The sequence below is a fragment of the Phyllostomus hastatus genome, unplaced genomic scaffold, assembly GCF_019186645.2.
Source record: "Phyllostomus hastatus isolate PE091 unplaced genomic scaffold, TTU_PhHast_1.1 phas_scaffold_129, whole genome shotgun sequence".
NCBI lineage: Eukaryota > Metazoa > Chordata > Mammalia > Chiroptera > Phyllostomidae > Phyllostomus > Phyllostomus hastatus.
The window spans coordinates 26,946,811-26,967,284 of NW_025334009.1; the positions used below are offsets into that span (position 1 = coordinate 26,946,811).

The window sequence follows — 20,474 nt, forward strand, 5'->3', positions numbered from 1 at the left end:
CCATTAACCTTAAGACACAGGCCAGCTTTTCAGCTAAGCCACCCATCCTACTCAAACCCAGGCCTCAACAAAACCATAAGCCAAGGAGATTACTGGCACCTGATATTCAGCACTGGGAACCATGTGATCCCCAAAGGTCTCTGCCACAAGGCGCCCAGCAATTTGACCCTATTAGCTAACTACTACACCAGCTACTAACTGACCCTTCTTATGCCCAGCAACACTTCACTGAAATTTTGATTGGAACAGAGATAAGGCTATGTGAAATCTGTCTTCTGCTGTACTGCTCAACTAAACTCTGTCTAAATCAAGTGTCACATTCTTTTGTAGTAGTAGGAAGAAAAACCAATTTGACATCAAAGATCTGAGTTCAAGCAAGTCCTTTAAACTTAGGCTGACAGTGTAATCATCTAAAACAGGGCACCTGTGAGGGAGAAAGGGGGTGCTATTCCGCCGGGACAGGAAGCATAAGCCAGGGCTACCCCGGGAAACTGGGAAGCAGGGTTGCACTGTCTACATCTCTGCAGTCCTCGTTTCTTCACCTGTGAAGCGGGGGTGAGGATCCCTGCGCGTCCCTCCCAGGGTGGCCGTGAGAATTAAGTTAACAACTTCTTGTATAATCGAGTGCTTCGTTAAAAAACCACCACCAGATAACAATACACACAAGGCATTTGTAGGATAAGGCACAGGTTCTAAGAGGAGCAAACTAGTACAATTACAATAAGATTAGTGGTTTTTCCAAGATCAATTAGGTGCACAAAGTCTGTTTCTTCTGATCATAGTCCCACTAGAATATGAAGTCAGGGACCTTATCTATCATTTTCAGTGCTGTAACCCTAGGACCCAGCCTACTGTCTGGCACATTTCCAAGTGACTGCATAAAAATCAGAACCTTAAAAAGTTCTTTCATCACCAAACTTGCCCATCGAACTGATGAATAGAGTACATCTTGCTCGGTGGGCCAGCCCTCTGCAGGGCCAAGCAGAGAGTGAGCCCCTCCAGTAAAAACCCAGCCTCGCCTGAACAATGCTCACTGCATTACCATTATTTCTCCTCTTATCTCCCTGACATTTCCCAGGTTACCCAGACTGCGTATTCTTTTGTTCCTTAAGAAAAGAATGTGAACTCAACACAAACAGTCAAATGTCATTCAATTCAGAGCCCAGTTTCCTGCATCAGCAGGACTCCAGGCTGGTTACATTTATAGCCTAAAGTAAGAAGCAGCAATATCTCAATATGCTCATTCAATAAGTTCTCTATAGGGAACCCAATGGCTAATAAGGAATGGACATTTCTGGGTGGGTGAGTGCTCCATGCTTTACTCACTCGGGAGGGGCAGCAGGATCCTTTGGCTTCAGAATCGTGGACTTGGGCAGAAGCTTCCTGGGAGAAGCCACTAGTTATGGCCTAATCTTTGCTCCCTCTTTCATAAAATGCAGATGCCATCCTGTCCTTAGGCTACCTCCCAGACAAACTGATGAGCAAATGCCATATGGGGAGTTCTGTGAAGTATACTTGCAATACAAATTAAAGGCAAGAGTGGAAGACTAGACCATGTGGTGGGCTAGTTCTCTTACGGCCCAACATGAGGCACTGTTCATTTCAGTAAGTCAAAGGTCAGACTGGGGTGAGCCCCTACTGACCGTATACTGCTGAGGTCAGACATCATCTAGCTTATGTAGCGCCTCCCAGCTCCCAGCTCTCATTCTATTTGGGAAAGAAGTGGAAATTAGAAACAGGAGGAGGAGGAGAACTGCAATTTGGAAAAAATTCTTCCACTAAGATAACATCATGGTTGAAATTAGCCCTATAATTTTCTGACATCTGGGTATTAAAATTCGCAACTTTTCAATCATACTATTAGAGTTTACATTAACTTCCTGTGTAGTTTCCTTAAACTTGGCTTAAAATAACCATCCCCAAAGTCTCAACAGTTTTGTCCTATAAAAACCTGAAATTACTGTTCACGGTTTGGCAAGCTACCATGACCCACAGACCACACCTAGGTGGCTCGATAAGAGCAGACCCCGGCTGTGCTATCGTGTGTGTGTGTGTGTGTGTGTGTGTGTGTGTGTGTGTGTGTGTTTGTTGTCTACGGCTGTTTCCACACCGGAAGGCAGAGTTTCAGAGCTGGGACTACAGACAGCATGGCCTGTGACGCCTAAAATACTCAGACTATGTGGCCCTTTACAGAAAATCTGCCAAATTCTGCTGTGGTTCCTCACGCCTCAAAATGTAACAGAAAAGAATATAGTCCAAGCTCTTAAAGCCATTTTTTCTTCAAAACTGGCAAGGCTTTGCTTTTTAAAAAAGGAATTCTAACAAATCTCACATTTAAAGAATCAGCATTTCTGTGTGCTCAACAAACTAAAAAAAGTATTTTCAGATTTATTATCAGTGGGAAAAGTGTATTTTGCCACACACCCATAAATCTACTATGCTGAACTAATTTTACAGATTTCTCAAAAAACGTTGCCTTAAAGCTGAATCCACAAGCACACCGCTCTCAGTCTCAAATCAATTTTCTGAAAATAGAACTAGCTTGAAAAGTGGGGCCTAAACAATATCCTTTTACATCAGAGTATCTTACCCTTGCTACTAAAAATTAAATTACTGAACCAATACAATTTCTGACCATGTTTCTATAAGTGTATAAACCCTTCCTTATATGAAAGATTTTTAACTTACAACTCTAAGCTAAATATATCTAAATATGCAGAGAATCACTCAAAAAGCAAAACAAATATGCAATTTATGTTTTTCAGAGAAAATGTGTGTTGGGAACTGCCCTGCCTGGTATCAGAAGCTGTAACCCCCGCCAAGGCTAAGACTGAGGGAACGACCTTGAACCATAAGCCACTAAAGAGACAAAAGCTTATCTCCCTGGCAGGAGCATCACTTCTGCTCCTTTTACTTCACCCTGCCTGGCCCCTAATGCTTGGTTGGTTAGCCAATGACGGGTAAGATTCCCCAAGGGGGGACCAACCAAGGACAGGCACGATCACGTGAGAGGCCCCCAAGGAAGGACTTTGGGGGCTACAGCAAAAGGGGTGATGGACCCTCGCCCCTCAGCTTTGACATAGCCCGAGTCCTCACGGTCTGTGAGAAAATCTAATCTCTTGGCTGCCTTACTTCCCTTGCTCCACCTAAGCCTGAAACAATGACAGAGGGTAGTGCAGCCCTGTGCTGGAAAGGGCGGGTTCCCTGGGTGATCAGGCCTAAGAAAGAATATGTAAAATCCTATAAAACCTGCTTTGTTTAGAATGCTCTCAATTAAATGATAAGGGTCTAAGGAAGAAGTAAGTTTGTTCCTTAAAGTTTTTTACAGCTCTTTAGCTATCTGACCCTGACTCATAATAGGCCCTCAGAGTTCCTTGTTATTTGATCCTTACTTCCCGGCAATGAGTAAGGAGCTTTACCTGAATTCCTGTGTCAACGAACCCAATAAAAGCCCTTGAGGAAAAGGCTCTTGGTCCTTTTCCTGTGAGAGATTGGCCACCTTTCCTCCCCAAGCAGATCATGTCTTGGTAGACTTATTCTCATCCGTGGTGGCCAGGGGGCCCTGCGGGTGGAGCCCCCCCCCCCCCAAATGTGGTTACTCACTGAGGTAAAGGGTGAGGATCCTTATCTCCCAGTCCTTGACACCCCTTGGGTGGCAGGTTAGCTTTGTCTAGTCTGAACATGGCAGGGAAAGTCAGCACAGGGGGCAGGCAACAACAGCTCAGCCACCTTCCTTTCTTAGCTGTTAGTGTTTGCTCCCTTGATGAAATAAGTTGTTCTACAGTAGGGATAAGAACAAGGACTTTGAGACATGTTGTAAAAAAAAAAAGGAAAAAGAAAAGGTAAACTATTCATAAAATGTGGGCTCTAAAAGAAGTTCTATCCCTAAAATACAACCCTACACATCATATTTGTGAGGACAGTTCCCTCAATTGCTGTTATACTTCCTTCAGTAGAAATAAACAACCCACTTTCCCCAACTATCTTCAAAGGGATAAAGCTCATGTGGCGCCTTCCCCATCAGCCAGTCGTAACTGTGTGCACACTGTCCGGCCGAGAAAATCCTGCCACAGCCCAGACATACAAACCTCGTGTCGAAGGACATTTGCGGTTCTCTCCAAGTGATCCGTTTTCCTTCTGGATTTCATTATGCTGTAAAAAGTAAAATTAGGTTATTAAGTATTATCCTCATAAAAAACAATTAAATTAGTTCATGATGATAATATGATGATAATATCATGATGATGTAAAACACAGTACAACATTATGGACCCGAGAAAACGGTCAGTGAAAATCTGCACATCTAACTGAAGCATAACAATTTACCGACGTCATGCACATTTAAGCGGTGAGTCATGTTACACCTTCAGGGGTCTGCTATGCCTTCCATGACCATCAGCAGATCAAGTCTCTTTGAAAATCAACCTCAAATGACCCTGAAGGCCAATGGCTCACCTGGTTAGAGTAAGGTGGCGCAAAGCGCTGGGTGCCGCTCTCAGCAAAGCAGCCTGGGTACAGATGGCTCCAACAGAGCCTCGCAACATCGCAGGAGCCAAAACTGCAGCATAGGCCATGGTGCCTCCTGGGCAAACACAAGCTGAAAATTATAATATGCTAAGAGAAAGTAGAGAAATATCAGACTACTTTAGGGCCAATAAAAAAGGGTTTAGATTTTTGTTCGTGCTCTTGTGAGCTTTCCAATAGGAAAGCAGTTAAAGGCCTAATTCTCCCTGACAAAATTTCTGCCTCTACTGAGAATTAATTTAACTGATCTGCACACATATGTAATTATTGGTTCCATCAGATATTCATGTTCTTTATTAGTTTCCAAAATCTCTGACCAAGTTCACATGACTTACCTTACACTATTACAGGAGAGTAGATTTTCCAAATGCCTGATAATAGTACTCCAACCAAAGAGCACCATGTAAATCTCTGATATTTCTTGATAAAGTGCAAGTGAAAAACAAACTGAGGTTCACAGCAATGAGAACAAACTGCTTCTACATGTGTTAACACAGATAAATACTGCAAACATCACAGTGAATGGAAAGAATGAAAGCAGCCACTCAAAGTAGCAGAGTGTATGGATCCAGTAATAAAAAGTGCAGAAACAGACAAAACTTATCAATGACACTAGAGATCACGTTAGTCCTCACCCTGGGAAGTAACAGTGACAATGTTGTTTCATAATCTGAATGCTAACTGCACGGGTGTTCTCATTTTGTAAAAATTCATTAAACCACCAAGGATTTTTCAGGGCAGTAAAAATACTCTGTATGATTCCACAGTGATGGATACATATTACACACTCATAGCGTGTGCACCGCCAAGAGCGATCGGTGACATAAACTCTGGCCTCTGGGCGATAAGGACGTGTCAGTGCAGGTCCATCAGCTGTGACAACCACACGGCTCCAATGAGAGACGCTGATGATGGAGGAGGCAATGCACGTGTGGGGGCCGAGGGTACGTGGGAAATCAACTGTCTTTATAAAAAAGTTAATCGAGCTGTCCTCTTAGGATTTATGTACTTCTCTTTATAAATTACACTTGCGTAAAAAGTTTAAAAAACAAAAACCCAGAAAGGTTCCATTTCAAAGTCTAAAGACTACTGGTCTATCAGGGAAACCGCTGAGTACGAGTCAGATAATGTGTTTTGTTTTTTTTTGTTTTGGTTCCTACCATTCTGTTTTCCTCGGCCCACTTTTTAATATTTCTTCACCTATTTCTTGGCCACATTCACATGTTATATTGCAGACCTGTCCTTTCCTCTCGGTCAGCTGGAGAATAAATGAAGATGTATGAGAATACTCTTTTTTCCTAAGCTCTTTGGAAGGCACTATATAAATTAATTGTAATAAATTTAGTGTTAGGAAAATATTCAAGCGAGATGTGCTTATGTTCCAACTCCACATTCATTAATTCAGCCCTTCATCTGACAAATATTTATTAAGAGTCCGTTATGTGGCAGGCACTGGGAGTACGGACATTAACAAAACAGACTTTCTTGGGAAGCTTATATTTTAGAAGGTAGAGACAGAAAATGAAGTAAATAAGTCAGATGGTGATATAAGCCATATGTAATGTATTCAGTTACAATCAATTCATATCAAAAAGCCACTGCGTCATAACTAATCTTTAGATGAAGTAAAACATCTATTTCTTGCCATAGCATGATGCAGCATCAATGTAAATAAATAATGCTCCTTGCTATTTTTCTCTTGAATAAATGAAAAAAGGATAGTGCCTCTTTACCTCATACAAGACTACTAAATGTAGTTTCTCATTTAAATATGCTAAACCAAAAATGGCGCATTAATCACTGAAAGAAAGAAACTTACTTTAGAAGTCCATGAGATTTTAGGAGTAATTAAGTGTATGGCGGGCTGGCTGGCTGATACACAATACTTTGGTCCTGGTATTATACTGAGACCTTCAGATACACACCGGTGGGAACCCGGACAGTGTTTCCATGTACTGAAGTTCTCACAAGGTTCCTGCAACGGCAGAGACAACATGTAAGAACAATGCTTTGGAAAACTGTTAAAAAACACTACTATCTCCTAGCTGCAAAAGAAAAGGCTGGCTATAATCAGCAGGCATCACCTCACAGCAAAACTACTCTCAATTTCCCCCCTTTTCACCAATTCTTCCTCTCATCTTTCTATTTTTCTTTTTTCTGGATTTCCCCCCCCCCATTTTTCTGGTTCCACCCTATGAAAGACCAGACCAATGACTGGAAGGATTCAGTTAGTGTCATTTAAGGTGAAGTTCCCTAATAATATTCAACTAATATATGGTTTAATATGAAAACACTGTTCTATAGGAACAAATTTGGAGGACACATGGACAAAAACTAGGGGTGAGGGGAATGCAGGGGAAGAGGAGAAGGTTGGGTGGGTGGGCTGGAATGGGAGTAAGTGGGAGAAAACTGTACTTGAACAATGATTAAAATAAAATTAAAAAAAAAAAAAAGAAAACACTGTTCTGCCCAATGATTTAGACAATTATTACTAAAATAGTCCTCACATAAGACACTCCTTTCAGCGATTATGCCGTCTGAATGATCTACTGCTTATATGAACTGGAAAACAAAGAAAGGTTAATTTTTTAAAGCTGTTCTCTTTCAAATTCTAAAATCTTGTTTTGTAACAATCATGACCAAGAGTGCCACCTACTGGTAAATAAAGGGTATTTTTATGAAGTGGTGTTCAAAATGATTACCAAAGCAGTAAGGTATTTTTTTTTAAAAGATACCTCTTTTGAAATGTGTCCAATGGTTTCACATATGCAATGTAAGTATTTAATGGACTATATAATATTAACATATATTAAGTAATTTCTAAAACAATACAAACAAGAATATTCCATAAATGTTTGTATCCTCATAGGCCTTACCTCACCCCCCAAAATCTTAATTAACTATTTGTGAAAGAGAAAAATGATCATAAATGCTAAAGAAAACACATCTGTTTAAGCAGTAAAAAAAACTACTGCAAGCAATGGATTTAAGACTTAAAATCACCTATACTGGTCTCTATTCAGTGAGGACGCTTAATTTATTAAACAATAACTGGGGTGCCAGGCACTACTGTAGGCCATGGAGACACAATAAGGAACCAGACACAAGGTCCTTGCCATCATGAAGCTTTCATTATAGTGTGTGTGACAGGTAAGAGTAGGGTGGGCGGGGGAGTATTGGGAAAGGTCTCTCTCAAGAGACAAGCGCGAAACCTGAATGCTCATGAGGAAGAGTCAGCCAAGCAGACGTTCAGAGCAGAGCACTCGGGCAGAGGCCCAGTCACAGACACACTGGTGTGTGCGGGAACCACAGCCAATGTGACTGGAGAGCAGTGAGCGAGGGGAGTGATACGAGATGAGCTGAGCAGGTAGGTGGGCCAGACCAGGCCATAGTAAGGGGATGGCCTTTATTCTAAGGGCAATGAGAAGCAACTGAATGGTTTGAATAAACTAGGAGAGGGATGTGACTGAATTTACATTAAGGGATTGCTCAGGCTGCAATGCAAAGAACTGATCACAGGGGCAAGAGTCGAAGCAGGACGTCCAATTAGAAGGCTCTAGTCTAAGAATGGAGTAGGATTAAGCTACAGACATGACAGAAGTAGATGAACATGGAACATATTTTGGAATTAAAGCCCTAAGACTTGTTGATAGATGGGATGAGGTGTGAAAGAGAAAAACCAAGGGTGCCTCAAAGATCATCAATGCACTGAAATAAATTCACAGAAATATCATGGCACCCATTGTTGTAGAATCGGAGGTGTCACTGAAGAAGCAAAGGGGCTCCTGGCATTTGGCATTTCGTTAAGGGAACCCTGGTGGCATACAAGTTATTTCAAGAGTGCTTGACTTGGAATCCACAGAACTGGACGCAGATCTGACTCCTTCCTGCTTTTTGATCTTGGGCCAGTCACCTCTTATCATTTTTAAATGGGAATGCCAACACCACTTCACTGGACTGCTGAGAGAAATAAATGTCAATGGAAGTACCTGGCAGGCAAGTGTTACAAAAAAACAACCCAAATGCATTAACCCCCTGGCTTCCTGTCAATCTTAAGAGGCAGTCTGATATGGCTAATAAATAATTCCCCTTAGCCCGATATACAACAGCCCGATATACACAAAATACAGGTTCTACTATATGATTGTGACTTATTTCTAAGTTCAATCTTACATTAAGAATTTTGGTCACTGTTATTTTCCAGATCAGTATGTTAACCTTTTACAATTAAATAAATTTGTGATCTCAAATGATCTTCCAGCAACTAGTAAATCTGCTTTTGTCATGCTTTCGGGGTCCAAAAATGTCTCATTACAGAATCTTTCCATTACTTTTTAAGAATAAAGTTTAACAGTCATTGTAATGTATAATTTAAAAATGCTGGGATGGGGGAGTAAAAAAACTACATCACATATTTGGCTCTGGTTTTATTTTTTTCAGCACAGTAGGAAGTCAAAACTGAGCAGAACCATGCAAGGTGCCACCTCTGGCCAAAGGGCATGGCCGACAGATGGCAGGATGGAAACTGGAAAGCCAAGGGACACCCAAATCTAGGTCTCAAGGGAAGCTCTGGTGAACATCTCGGCAGTCCACAGAGGGATGTGTATACACGAGTATTACACGTATGTATTACGTGAATATAAACTAAGTGTGGTACATGATTGCTGAACCAAGTAAAAACCATAATTCCCACACAGAAGTAGGGTATTAGATCTGAAAGGGATCTTGTAAATCACCTCTAATACAACCTGTTGTCTAGTCAGAAGAAGAAATAAGGCCCAAAGAATATAAATATCCAGTTCTCAGTGCTTTAACAATCAGATGCTGGGCCCAAATTTGCTTCTCAATAGCACTTGTTTTCACTGCACTGCTGCTCTACCAAGATTTGAAGTAATGCCTAGAAATGAAACACTACCCCCAGGGATTCGGCTGTACCAAAACAGGCACTAGTACTGCTTCCCAGACAAAGCACCTTTTATTTGCATTTTATTTATTTTCAAGGTATAAAGAAGCCTCATGGTAATAACTCTGCCCGCTGATGCCATTCCTTTCACGAAAAAGAAACTGTGGTTCACACAAATTAAGTAATGTGTTGCCAGGCTTAGGGGACAGACAGCCTCTTCATTTCCTAGGTGTATGATTTTGGTCTAGATACCCAGCTCTGATCTCAGTTTGAAGATTAATAATATGGAATAACGTCTAAACTCCCAAGGCTGGTGGAAGAATTATACTTGGCACAATACCGGGCATAAAGCAAACTCCTTGTAATAAAAAGTGATCCTATTACTGTTATTACAAATTTCTGTAGTAAATAATGTCATATGCTGGGCAAACATAAGACTAGAATTCCATCTGCCTCCCAGGTGTTGGTCCTTTCAGCAACACAATTTAGGCATTTGAAAATAATCTGGGGTGACGAAGAGGCGGGGCTATACCTGAAGAGCCGAGTGCAGCCAGGAACTACAAGCAAGGCGTCGCCCAGAGTTCAAGGTCACCCGGTGAATCGAAATTCCAAGGAAGCTTTTCGTCGGACTCCGGGAAGGCACACAGATTGAAAAGGTTGAGCTGCTCCTGCCGCCGAACTCCAAGCAAGGCTGCAGCCCTGACCCACGGGCGCTGAGGGCCCCGACTGTGCTATCTAGACCTGCTGCGGCCTTTAGAGGGTTCTGGTCAAGGCCTATCGAAGGTCCACGGCCATGAGGCCAGACAACTATAGACAATCTAAACTGCCTCCGCGTGCCCCCAGCACCACGAATACCTAGCTTACAGAACTGCACTAAATTCCGCCGGTTCCTGAAAGCTTCCGGTGTCCCCGACGTGACGTACAGCCTCTCGAGCGATCCTCACATTCTATTGGCCACTTCCCTCCAAGGGCGGAGCCCTCACGACACCGCCAAAGAGCAAGCACGCTCTTTCAGTGTCTTCCCACACCGTAGCTCAGCCATCTCCATGGTGACCGTGACCCGGTCACCCATTTGGCCTCCAAACCGGCAGATGCGTAGTTGTCCATGCGCCGGAAGCGATAGTTCCTGCGTCAGTGCTTCGTGACTACGCCCGGCTGGAGCAATCGTCCGCTCAGTTAGCCCGACCTGGGTCGGTTTGGGCTGGTGGGCTCCGTCATCTGGACCCCGTACGATGGCGGTGTTTCATGACGAGGTGGAAATCGAGGATTTCCAATATGACGAGGACTTGGAGACGTATTTCTACCCCTGCCCTTGTGGCGATAACTTCTGCATCACCAAGGTAACTTCAGGGTTCCGCCCGGCTGCTCCTCAGAGCAGGCGCGTTGTCGCGCTCAGGCGTTCCTTCCGCCGTCTCTTGGCCCACGCGGCTCGCGTTATCCACGCCCTTTTAACCCAGTTTGTCAATCTCCCGAAAGCTGATATTCTCAGCTGTCAGTGGTCTTTCCATTCTGGTCTTTAGTCAGGCCTCGTGGATGGGGCCGAGGCCGGGGTCGGGGTCAGGGAGGGGGTGGCTTTCGGGGAGACTCAGACTTTTCGCCATCCTCCCTCACTTCGGGTCCACCTTCCTGGGAAACTTCTTTGCAGCAAGGGAGACATTTTTGTCTTCCCGGAGGTTTCGCGGCAACTGAATTTTGACCAGCCTTCTGGGGTATTTCTCCCAAGTGCAGTTCCCAGGAAAAATTGGGGTCGTCATTTCTCTCGGAAGGCCACTTTGGCCCTCACAGACCTTGTGGGGAGGCAAGTCACAAAGGTGTTAGGTGGCCAGTGCGGGGGAGGTTTGGGAGCAGGAGTTTGCGGAGGAAAGGCGATGCTGATCATTCCGTGTTTGATTTTGTTACAGGAGGATTTGGAGAATGGGGAAGACGTGGCGACTTGTCCTAGCTGCTCTCTCATTATAAAAGTGATTTATGACAAAGTAAGGGGTGAAATTTTAAACAGTGGGGGGAGGGTTGTGGGACAAAAACCTAGAGCACTGTCTATGATATGTAAGTGCAGGAAAATGTTTACTAACAGTGTTAAGTAAATGCTTTGTTTTTAAAACATTTTAGAAACCCTTAATAAACAGCCATATTGTAAATTAAAATTTTTTTAAGATTTTATTTATATATTTATTTTTAGAGAGGAAAGGGAGATAGAGAGAAACATTAATGTGCGGTTGCTGGGGGTCATGGCCTGCAACCCAGGCATGTACCCTGACTGGGAATCGAACCTGCGACACTTTGGTTCGAAGCCTGTGCTCAATCCACTGAGCTACGCCAGCCAGGGCTGTAAATTAAAATTTTTTAAGCTCAAATTAACTGAGTTTAGCTATAGACAGGGCAATAAAGAAAACTACTCTTATCTAGTGAAAATTACTAATTACTTATTAAATGAAAAATAATTATAAAGGCTACTTGGCATTCTTTATTTTTCCTTTATTTAGTAAGTAATTAAAATTCAGATTGCCTAGGTTTATTTTGAAGGGAACAATCATATCGTATTTCTTGTCTGTCTTACACACAGAACTCTGTAGTATATTGTTTGAAATATAATTGTAGTTGCAGTTTTATAATTTTTTTAGTCTGTAGTTGTCCTGTCAGTTTTCCTCCAAGGATATTAAGAATAGAAAACAAAATAAATATTACTATCTATCCCAACTTTTGGTTAGTACTTTGAATAAAGTTTTAAGTAAGAAGCTTAACATCCTTTTTTTTTTCTTTTGAGATATCATTGACATAAAACAGCTTGACGTTCGTTAGGATGGCCTCTGACATGATTATAGGGAAGGTAGGAACAAGGCACTTAGCCTCATAGAGAAGCAGGCTGTAATTTAGACTGTAATCTAGAAGTTTGCTGATTTTTCTTATATTAAAATGGGTTCTGGAACACAGAGAGACCAGGGTAAGGTAGATCAGGAGTGCAGGTGTGAGAAGAAGTTGCTGTTTTAAACAGGGGACTCGTGGCAGGCCTTACTGAGCAAGGATTGAAGGATGTGAGGAAGTGAGCCCGGTATTATATTAGGAGCAAGAGCAGTCTGACAAAGGGAACTTCACGTGAAGAAGCCCCACAGCAGAGACATGCTTGGCTATATTGAGGAACAGCGAGGAGGCCAGTGTGGCCAGAGCAGAGTAAAGGAGGGTGAGAATCGTCCAGGAAGAATGGTGTGGTGCAGTGGGGCCAATCAGAGAGTTTGTGGGCCACTCTAAGGACCTTGGCTTTGCCTGTGCCAATGATACAAGGAACCAGAGGAGGATTCTGTAACCAAGTTGTGCCGTGATCCAACTCAAGTTTTTGTTCTTTTATTTTAAAGATGTTATTTTTAGAGAAGAGAGGGAGAGAAACATGAATGTGCAAAAGATATGTGGATAGGTTGCCTCTTTTACACCCCCCACTGGGGACCTGGCCTGCAACCCAGGCATGTGCCCTGACTAGGAATTGAACTGGCAAGCATTCAGTTTGCAGGCCAGCACTCAATCCGCTGAGCCACACCAGCCAGGGTCAACTCAAGTTTTAAAGGAGGGAGTCTGGCTGTTGTGTCCAGGTAGACTGCGAAGGGGCAAATGTGGAGGCATGAGGCCAGGCTGTTGGACTAATCAAAGGAGGGATGGGTAGCTTGGACCAAGCTGCAGCAGTGGGAGTGGTGAGAAGTGGTTGGATTCTGGGTACACTTTAAAGGATAAGGATTTCTTACTGGTTGGATATATATGAGAGGAGTCAAGGATGATTTCAACATTTTTGGCCTTCATAACTGAAAAGATGGATTTAGCATGAACTGAGGGGAAAGAGGTTGCAGGGGCAGGAGTTGGATGGCCTGTTTGTGAGAGGTCTGTTTTTCATCAAGTGGAGCTGGTGAGAAGGCCTTGGGGCTATCAGAGAACACAGAGCCATAGCTTGAGGGGTTACAGGGTGAGAAGGCAATCGATATATGTAAGTCTGGAGTTCAGAGAGTGGTCACTTGGTGCTGTAAATTTGAGGGTTATCAGCAAATAACCAGCATTCAGAGCCATGAGATTGGACCACCAGCACTGAATGTAGTAATGATGGACGAAGGACTGAGCCTTGGGCCACTCCAACATTAAAGTCAGGAAGCGAAGCGAGATTCAGCAAAGCTGGGTGAAAAGGTGCAACCACAGAGGAAGGAGGAAAACCACTGGTGTCATATCCCAGAAGCCAGATGAGAAAAGGTAGAGGAAGGGATCAGCCTTGTCAGATGCCACGGATAGAAAGATAACTGGATATTAACCGTTGGCTTTAACAGACCACTTGTGTCAGTGCTGAGAGCAGTTTCTGGGGAGTAATGGAGGCAGAGCCTGATTGGCGGAAAACTTGCTGGAGAGGAGGAGAGAAGAATAGGAGGCAGCAACTGTAGACATTTCTTTCAAGGAGTTTGTTGCCAAGGGGATCGGAGACTTGGGGCGGTAACCGGTGGTGATAGAGGGTCTAGAGAGGGTTTGCTGGTAGACACTCAGCTGTGTGGGTGAATATAGACATAGGAAGTTAGATTTAACCAGGCTTGTGTTTTTGCCAAGTGAATAGGAAGGAGTGGGAGAAAAGTGATTATGTATTTGACTGTGGGCTTTAAACTAGGTAAATTAAGGACACGAGGGACAGCGAAAAAGGGATAGGATGAATACAGTGGAGATTCCAGAAGGGTTGGAATGGGAACCCAAGGGGAGTAGAAGACAGCAACAGAGAGGAGCAGTGGTGACACAGTCTCGTGGCATAAGAGGCAAAGTTGGTGGGTTTTAGACAGGGAAGGAGAACAGTGGTGGAAAGGAGCAGCCAGCTCCTCCTCCAGCCTCAGCAGCACTGGGGCTCTGCGAGAACCCAGAGCCCTCACTTGAGGGGGTGCATGGGGAACAGTGTCTTTAGGGGGTGGCCTCTTCTCAGTGTCAGCATTGTGGACATTTGGGGCTGAGCAACTCTTTGTTGGACAGGCTGTTCTGTGCCTCTGCCCACTTGCACCCTATACCCCCAATTGTCTCAACCCAGAATGTCTCCAGATGTTGCTAAATGTCCTCTGGAGACAAAATCAACACCACTCCCCACCCCCAGTACCCCTGCCCCTTGAGAACTACTGTATGAGAGCAAGAAGGTACGGGGATGTTTAAAGAAGAGGTTGAGGACGTGGAGTGTTGTGCTGCTGATGGACCTTAAATCCCAAAGAGCAACGGGAGGATTCCAGGTGCCAGGCAGGAGTGAGAGAGCAACGGGGACAGAACACAGGCCGATCCTCACAGAGGTCAGGTTGCCAGGCATGCTGGGTAACCCATGAGGCAGAGAGTTCTCATGGTAGTTGGTGAGGCAGGATAAATAACCGGAGATTGGACTTCATTGACAGTGGAGCTAACATTGCAGGTATCTCTGCTGGGAAACACGTAAGGAGCTATCCCTTTTAGTTGGAAGAAGTAATAGTTTTGAAGAGGACAGTTATTTGAATGACCAAATACTGAAGTGGGGAAATTTTAGTGCAAGTAGTAATTAATACAGAAAGTTAAAAGATGTGGCAGTGTCTTTAAGAATGTAATTTCTGAGAGGTTGGTGCTTTGTAATGACGATGGGTGTGTTTATAAGATAAGATGCTTTATACTAAATAGGAATGCATGGCTAAAACTGATAGATATCTGAGTTTATAATTCTGGTGCTGACATTGATTCTTGAAGAAGGATGAAATGAGATAGAATGGAAAAGCTCACGGAGCTGCATCCATTCTGTGACAAGATGAAAGTTAATATTGATGCATTGGTAACATACTCAGTGCTTACTCCACTTTTTTGTGCTTTCTTAGGAGCAGTTTATGTGTGGAGAAACAGTTCCAGCCCCTTCCACCAACAAAGAATTAGTCAAATGCTAAAAAAGACTTTAGGACTCTGAATCCTGAACATTTGGGAGTGCGCCCAGCTGGACAAATCAAAGGCAAAGTGACCAGCTTCCTCATGGGGACAGCCATTTTGCAGTTTGCTATTCTGGATTCTTCCCACTGGCTGCTGAGTTCATCTCCAATTAAAGACCAAGTCCGTGACATGGCACATCTGGGTTTCCTGCTTAGAACTTTGAACTGGATAAAGTGTTCTTGATCTTTCACATGAATTTAAAGGAAGACAATTTCAAGTCAGTGCATCCTTTCCCTCCGTTTTGTTATTTTTATTTTTATCTTATACCTGATATTACCTGATAACAGCATCATCTACCTCAACATCATTAGGATTCTTTAATGTTAAAAAAGGGGTTTTATTTTTAATTGGTTATTAAGATAATTAAAATTAGCCCTTTTTGAAATTGGCATCAGGTTCATTCTTCTAAACTTAAGAAAGCTGGGTGCCGTGCCTTCCCAGTCCGGCCATTACCGGGCTGTTCCTGTTCCGCTGAGCATGCATTTGCCATGTTCGTGCTCCGAGTTCCGGTCATGGTGTTAGAGAGAAAGTATACGGAGCTCACAGTTTCCTCCGGAGCTGAAAGTTGGTGAGAAAGTCAAAAGTGAAATGGCCAAAGAATTTCAAGTTTTCTTTATCAGTATTCTGCACATTCCTTGAAAATCAGGACAAGCCAAAAAAAAAAAAAAAAAAGCCCAAGGAAGTGAAATTAGTAACAGAATGAGGGGAGAAAAGCATGCCAGCTTAGCAAATTAAATGCTTCCATGTTATGGCCAGATCAGAGCAAATAATACTTCTGTATCGGGGTTCTTGTTTGCTCCCTGTAGATCCGACTAATGGAATTTCGTTCTAGATAGGGGTTAATGTCAGGTCTGCGTGGTGGCAGCAGAGCTTTCAGCATTCCCACAAAATCAAGTCACTGCTCCAAAGGTGAAGCTTTTACAACTCTTGTGTTTGCTGGGGAAGAACTTGAAAATGAGATACCTGCTCTAAATAAATGTGCCCCTGGGACACATCTGAGAAGCCTCTGTGTTGCAAACAAATCAGACATTTGCTTTCACAGAGAAATGTTGCCCTGGAGAAAGACATATGTAAAGGTAGGCTATCAGTTTTCCTTTGCTGTCGTGCCGAGAGTAGCAAGGAATTAGCATCACTTACATGGAAATTCAGAAGTTCCCTTTATATACACAATTTTGCCACGTGTATAAAGTTTAAAAAAAAATGCACGAATATCTGGCAGGTGTTTTTGGCAGTGGCTCCTACAACCAAACCTGCCAGCATGTGTGCATTCTGTTACTGACTGATAAACACGCTGCACACACTCATTAGCATTTACATTTTAAAGAGCAAGTGGCTTTTATTTTAGGGGGTTGCTGTCAGCATCATGGCTATGTGCAGCCCTTAGCTGAGACATAAATAAATCACCAAAGATGTGTGCCAGAAGTACTTGTACGTTATGTGAAGCATTACGGGGCATGTCCTTGATGCGATTAGAAATCTCAATGCTGTTGGGAACACTGACCCCCCAGAAGCCATCCACACTTGCTTTGGAATCAGCGGTGGCTCAGATGAACCGAGCAGGCACTGACTCTGTTAGAAATGATCTGCGAAGAGAAGCAAACTGCCTGATATGCAGAAATTGATGGCTTTGTAGATATTGATGATGTTAGCTCCCTCTGTTAATGATGAATTTCATATAAGAATAGAGATCCTTGATATAGATCTGAGCACAGAAGAGCAGGAAGAATAGTGGCCCGGGGCCAGATGTTTGGGGAGAAAAGAAGCGGAAACAGCAATCTGATTAGCTGCAGACATGGGGATGGTTTTGTTTCCAAAGCAGCTGACTCACTCAAGTTGTTAATTGCAGAAGAACACATGAGGATTTAATTTAAATTTCTGCTAGGCAGAAAGTAAAGCCAGGGTCATTCAGTCATGCTAGAGTGCTATGTGATGTGATATATGTGCCTTATTTAATTCAGCAGACACTTCTGGAGCACCTCTGAGAACTGAGTTGTAATTCAACCTCTGTCTTTTACTGGCTTTGTGATCTTGGGCAAGGCCAGTGTATTATCTGTGCTGTTAGGAGGCTGGATCAGGTGGTTTGTAAACTGTCAGTTCAGGTTTTGTAGCTTGCAGGAACTGAAATGGTCATTGAAACCTTCATAAACTCAAAACTATCTAAATCATGAATTATAAGAGACTCCATTCTTCTTCAGTAACTTGATGTTACCACACTCCTGAGTTTGAAAATTATAGTCAACTGTATAAATGGTTCTGCATATCCTTTACACATTCAGAAGAATTTTCTTAGGAAGCACTCAACATTTTTGTAACTATTAATTTATTACCAGAGTAATTATATTGGCATGCTCAATAAAGTCAGATAATTCAAATCCATTTGTTTTCATGTGTGTTTTTCCCCCCACTAAATACGAGCATTTGTATTAAAGGGTTTTGGTGTAATGTTATAGGAGGTGGAAATTTTTAACCTGCTTTGGAGCATTGTAAATAGATTTCCAGTATGAACAGTAGAGTTTTTAAATAGGAAAGAAATTGCCACTGTTTCTACAGTCTGGCCAGATGGGGTTGAGCTCTGAATTTTTACTGTTATTTGAAGAGAATGCGTAGTTTTGAATCAAGCGCAGTCAGGCAATGATGGCATTCCTAGGTGAGTGGTTCATTTATGGCCGGAAGAGGACTGAAGGTGGACGACCAGTTCTTGCAGTGGTTTGAAAGCCAGCCCTGGTCAGTCTGAGTCTCGGTTCCTCCACACTGATCCTGGGCACGTTACTTAACCTTTTTTGTATTTCTAGGCCCTGGTCTGTGGAATACAGACTGTGTTGGTACCTCTTTCCTGGGGTTGCTATGCATTCATTAATTCAGCAAATGTTTGTGGAGTACCTGTTACCTGCTAGGCACCAGGTGAAGACAAGCAGGGCTTCTGCCATGGAGCTTACATGCGACTGGAAGAGAGAAACAAGATTACAGACTGTGGTTAGGGCCCAGAAGGAACCAAACCCAGTAGTGTGATGGCAACTGCCGCAGGTGCCTTTGCAAAGGGTAGACAGAAGACGTCTCAGGTTGGCACTTGTTCTGATTTCAAGGATGAGAATGGAAGCTTTGTGCAAATGATTAAATGAGTTAATGACTAAAAAATTTAGCATAGCCATTGCTGGTGTGGCTCAGTGGGTTGAATGCTGGCCTGCAAACCAAAGGGTCACTGGTTGGATTCCCAGTGAGGGTACATGCCTGGGTTGTGAGCCAGGTCCCCAGTAGAGGGCATGTGGGAGGCGACTGCACATTGATGTCTCCCTCCCTCTCTTCCCCCCTAAAAATAAATAAAACCTTTTTTAAAAATTTAGCATAATGTGTTCTGTGCAGAACAAGATTATTCTAATTTGAAATGGAATTCAACATTGTTTTGAGCATTGACAACATTCTTAAGAGTGAGACATGCGAAGTATTGAACAGCCCCCACACCTCACTGAGTATCTCCGGGGGTGGTTTTTAACAGGCCCTCCAGATGATTCTGAGGCGGCTGTAGTTTCAGAACCTGTGGTCTAGAACTGGTTTCCAAACTCAGCAGCACACTGGAACCTTTAAAACTATTGCTACCCCAGAAAGAGTGATCTAATTGGTCTGTGTGCAGCTCCGACATCAGAACTTTAAAAGAACTTCCCTGGCGATTCTGATGTATAGCCAAAACTGAGAGCCACTGGGATAGAAAAGCAGAAAACTCATAACTGCAAAGTAAAAAGGACTCATTTTTTAAAAGTGGTCACCCCTGCTTTGTGTGGGGAACTGTTGTGTGCCCGGTTGGCCGCATGCTGTCCAGTCACGCAGTCGGCCTTGAAGTGCCCGGAGAGCCCAGGCCGGGCTGATGAGCACAGTGGGAAAGCCCCAGTGTGGGCAGCCTGTGGGCTGCGCCCCCACGTGAACAGGCAGTCCCGCTTCCAGCACACTCTGGCTGCTAATGACACACCTTACACAAGCGACAGCTTCTGCAGGTGTAAGCAATTAGGATTTCGTTAAGTCCATTAGAGGATGACTGCCATTCCCTGCTTCCCATGAAACGAATGGCTCCTGATTGCATATTTGACTGGGAAACCATTTTACAAAGTCTTCCTTGTTAAGTGTTTTAAAGCAAAGGATATATGGAAAAAATCACAGTGAAAAATACTCTCCCAGCTCACAAATGCTTAGAATGGGGGAGGGCAGCAGAACCTTCACCTGAATAGACTTGTAGAAGAGCCCTAGAACTCAGGAAAACACAAAACACAATTCCTAGTAGAATTCTGAATTAATATTGGTCAAATTCTAGGAAAGCATGTTGGTATTTTTCAGAAGAAAACTGGTCACCCCTAAAATTAGGGAAGAAAAGCCACTAACCGGTCCTCCCCTGGCTGTGGTGCTGGTGGACAGGTTTGAGCTGGCGGGGAAATCTGAACGTGAGACACATCCGGCTGCCAGAATGGAAACCACGAAGGGGCTGGGGAAGAAGTCTGGGAAGGTCATTGCTTCTGTGTTGCTGTTACCTCTGAATCCACAGCCAAGCACTTGGTGATGAGCTGGGGGTGCTCTTGGTCAGTAGAGCTGGCAGACTGGAAGAAGAGCTGACTTGCAGCAGGAAAGAGAGAGGACAAGTTAGCCATCGGCACCACCACATCTGTCTCACCACCTCCAACCTCAATGATCTTTGGAGTCACAGCTGCTGCTGGCTTCCTTCCTGCCTTCCAAATGCTGCACTAATCTCTCTTTTAGGCGGCTGTAAACCAGAACCGTGTAGGGAAGAGAATGCTGGGAAACACCATCTAACTTGGCCATTATTGGTACAGCACAGAACTACCAGAGTTATTGATACTGAAAATCCACCAAATCCACTTCAGGATTTGGGTTAGATGCCCCAGCAAATTTAATCTTGTACAACCTGGCAAACCGTCTTAGACACCTGCTGCCTGAGATAAGGACAAACACTGGGAAACCGGCCTGGCTACCTGTGCACAGTGCAGAGGCCCACACAGCTGTAGCCAAAGAGGACAGCTACGTGGCTCCTGAATGGTAACTGGAGGGTATGGGGTGGGGCAAGAGGTTCAATATGAAATGGCTCTCAATTAGGGGTGAACATCTAGTAAGG

General features: G+C 43.6%; 2 protein-coding genes across 3 annotated transcripts in view; one reads left to right on the forward strand and one right to left on the reverse strand.

Annotated features, from left to right (window-relative positions):
* The window catches only part of OXNAD1 (oxidoreductase NAD binding domain containing 1), a 32,677-nt gene extending 22,335 nt beyond the window's left edge, over positions 1-10,342 (reverse strand). Inside the window, exons 1-4 of one of the 2 annotated variants that reach the window (XM_045857160.1) lie at positions 9,960-10,342; positions 6,344-6,499; positions 4,456-4,597; positions 4,089-4,152 (exon numbers count right to left, since the gene is read on the reverse strand). In XM_045857160.1, coding sequence (XP_045713116.1) covers positions 4,089-4,152; positions 4,456-4,574 — 183 coding nt within the window. In that variant the 5' untranslated portion in view covers positions 4,575-4,597; positions 6,344-6,499; positions 9,960-10,342. The remainder of the gene's footprint in view (positions 1-4,088; positions 4,153-4,455; positions 4,598-6,343; positions 6,500-9,959) is intronic. The other variant, XM_045857159.1, reaches the window with a different exon arrangement.
* Positions 10,343-10,551: 209 nt separating this feature from the next.
* Positions 10,552-17,733, forward strand: DPH3 (diphthamide biosynthesis 3). The gene is made up of 3 exons (XM_045857161.1): positions 10,552-10,767; positions 11,329-11,403; positions 15,256-17,733. Exons 1-3 carry the CDS (start codon positions 10,660-10,662, stop codon positions 15,319-15,321), a joined length of 249 nt encoding a protein of 82 aa, XP_045713117.1. The 5' UTR covers positions 10,552-10,659; the 3' UTR covers positions 15,322-17,733.
* Positions 17,734-20,474: the final 2,741 nt, after the last annotated feature.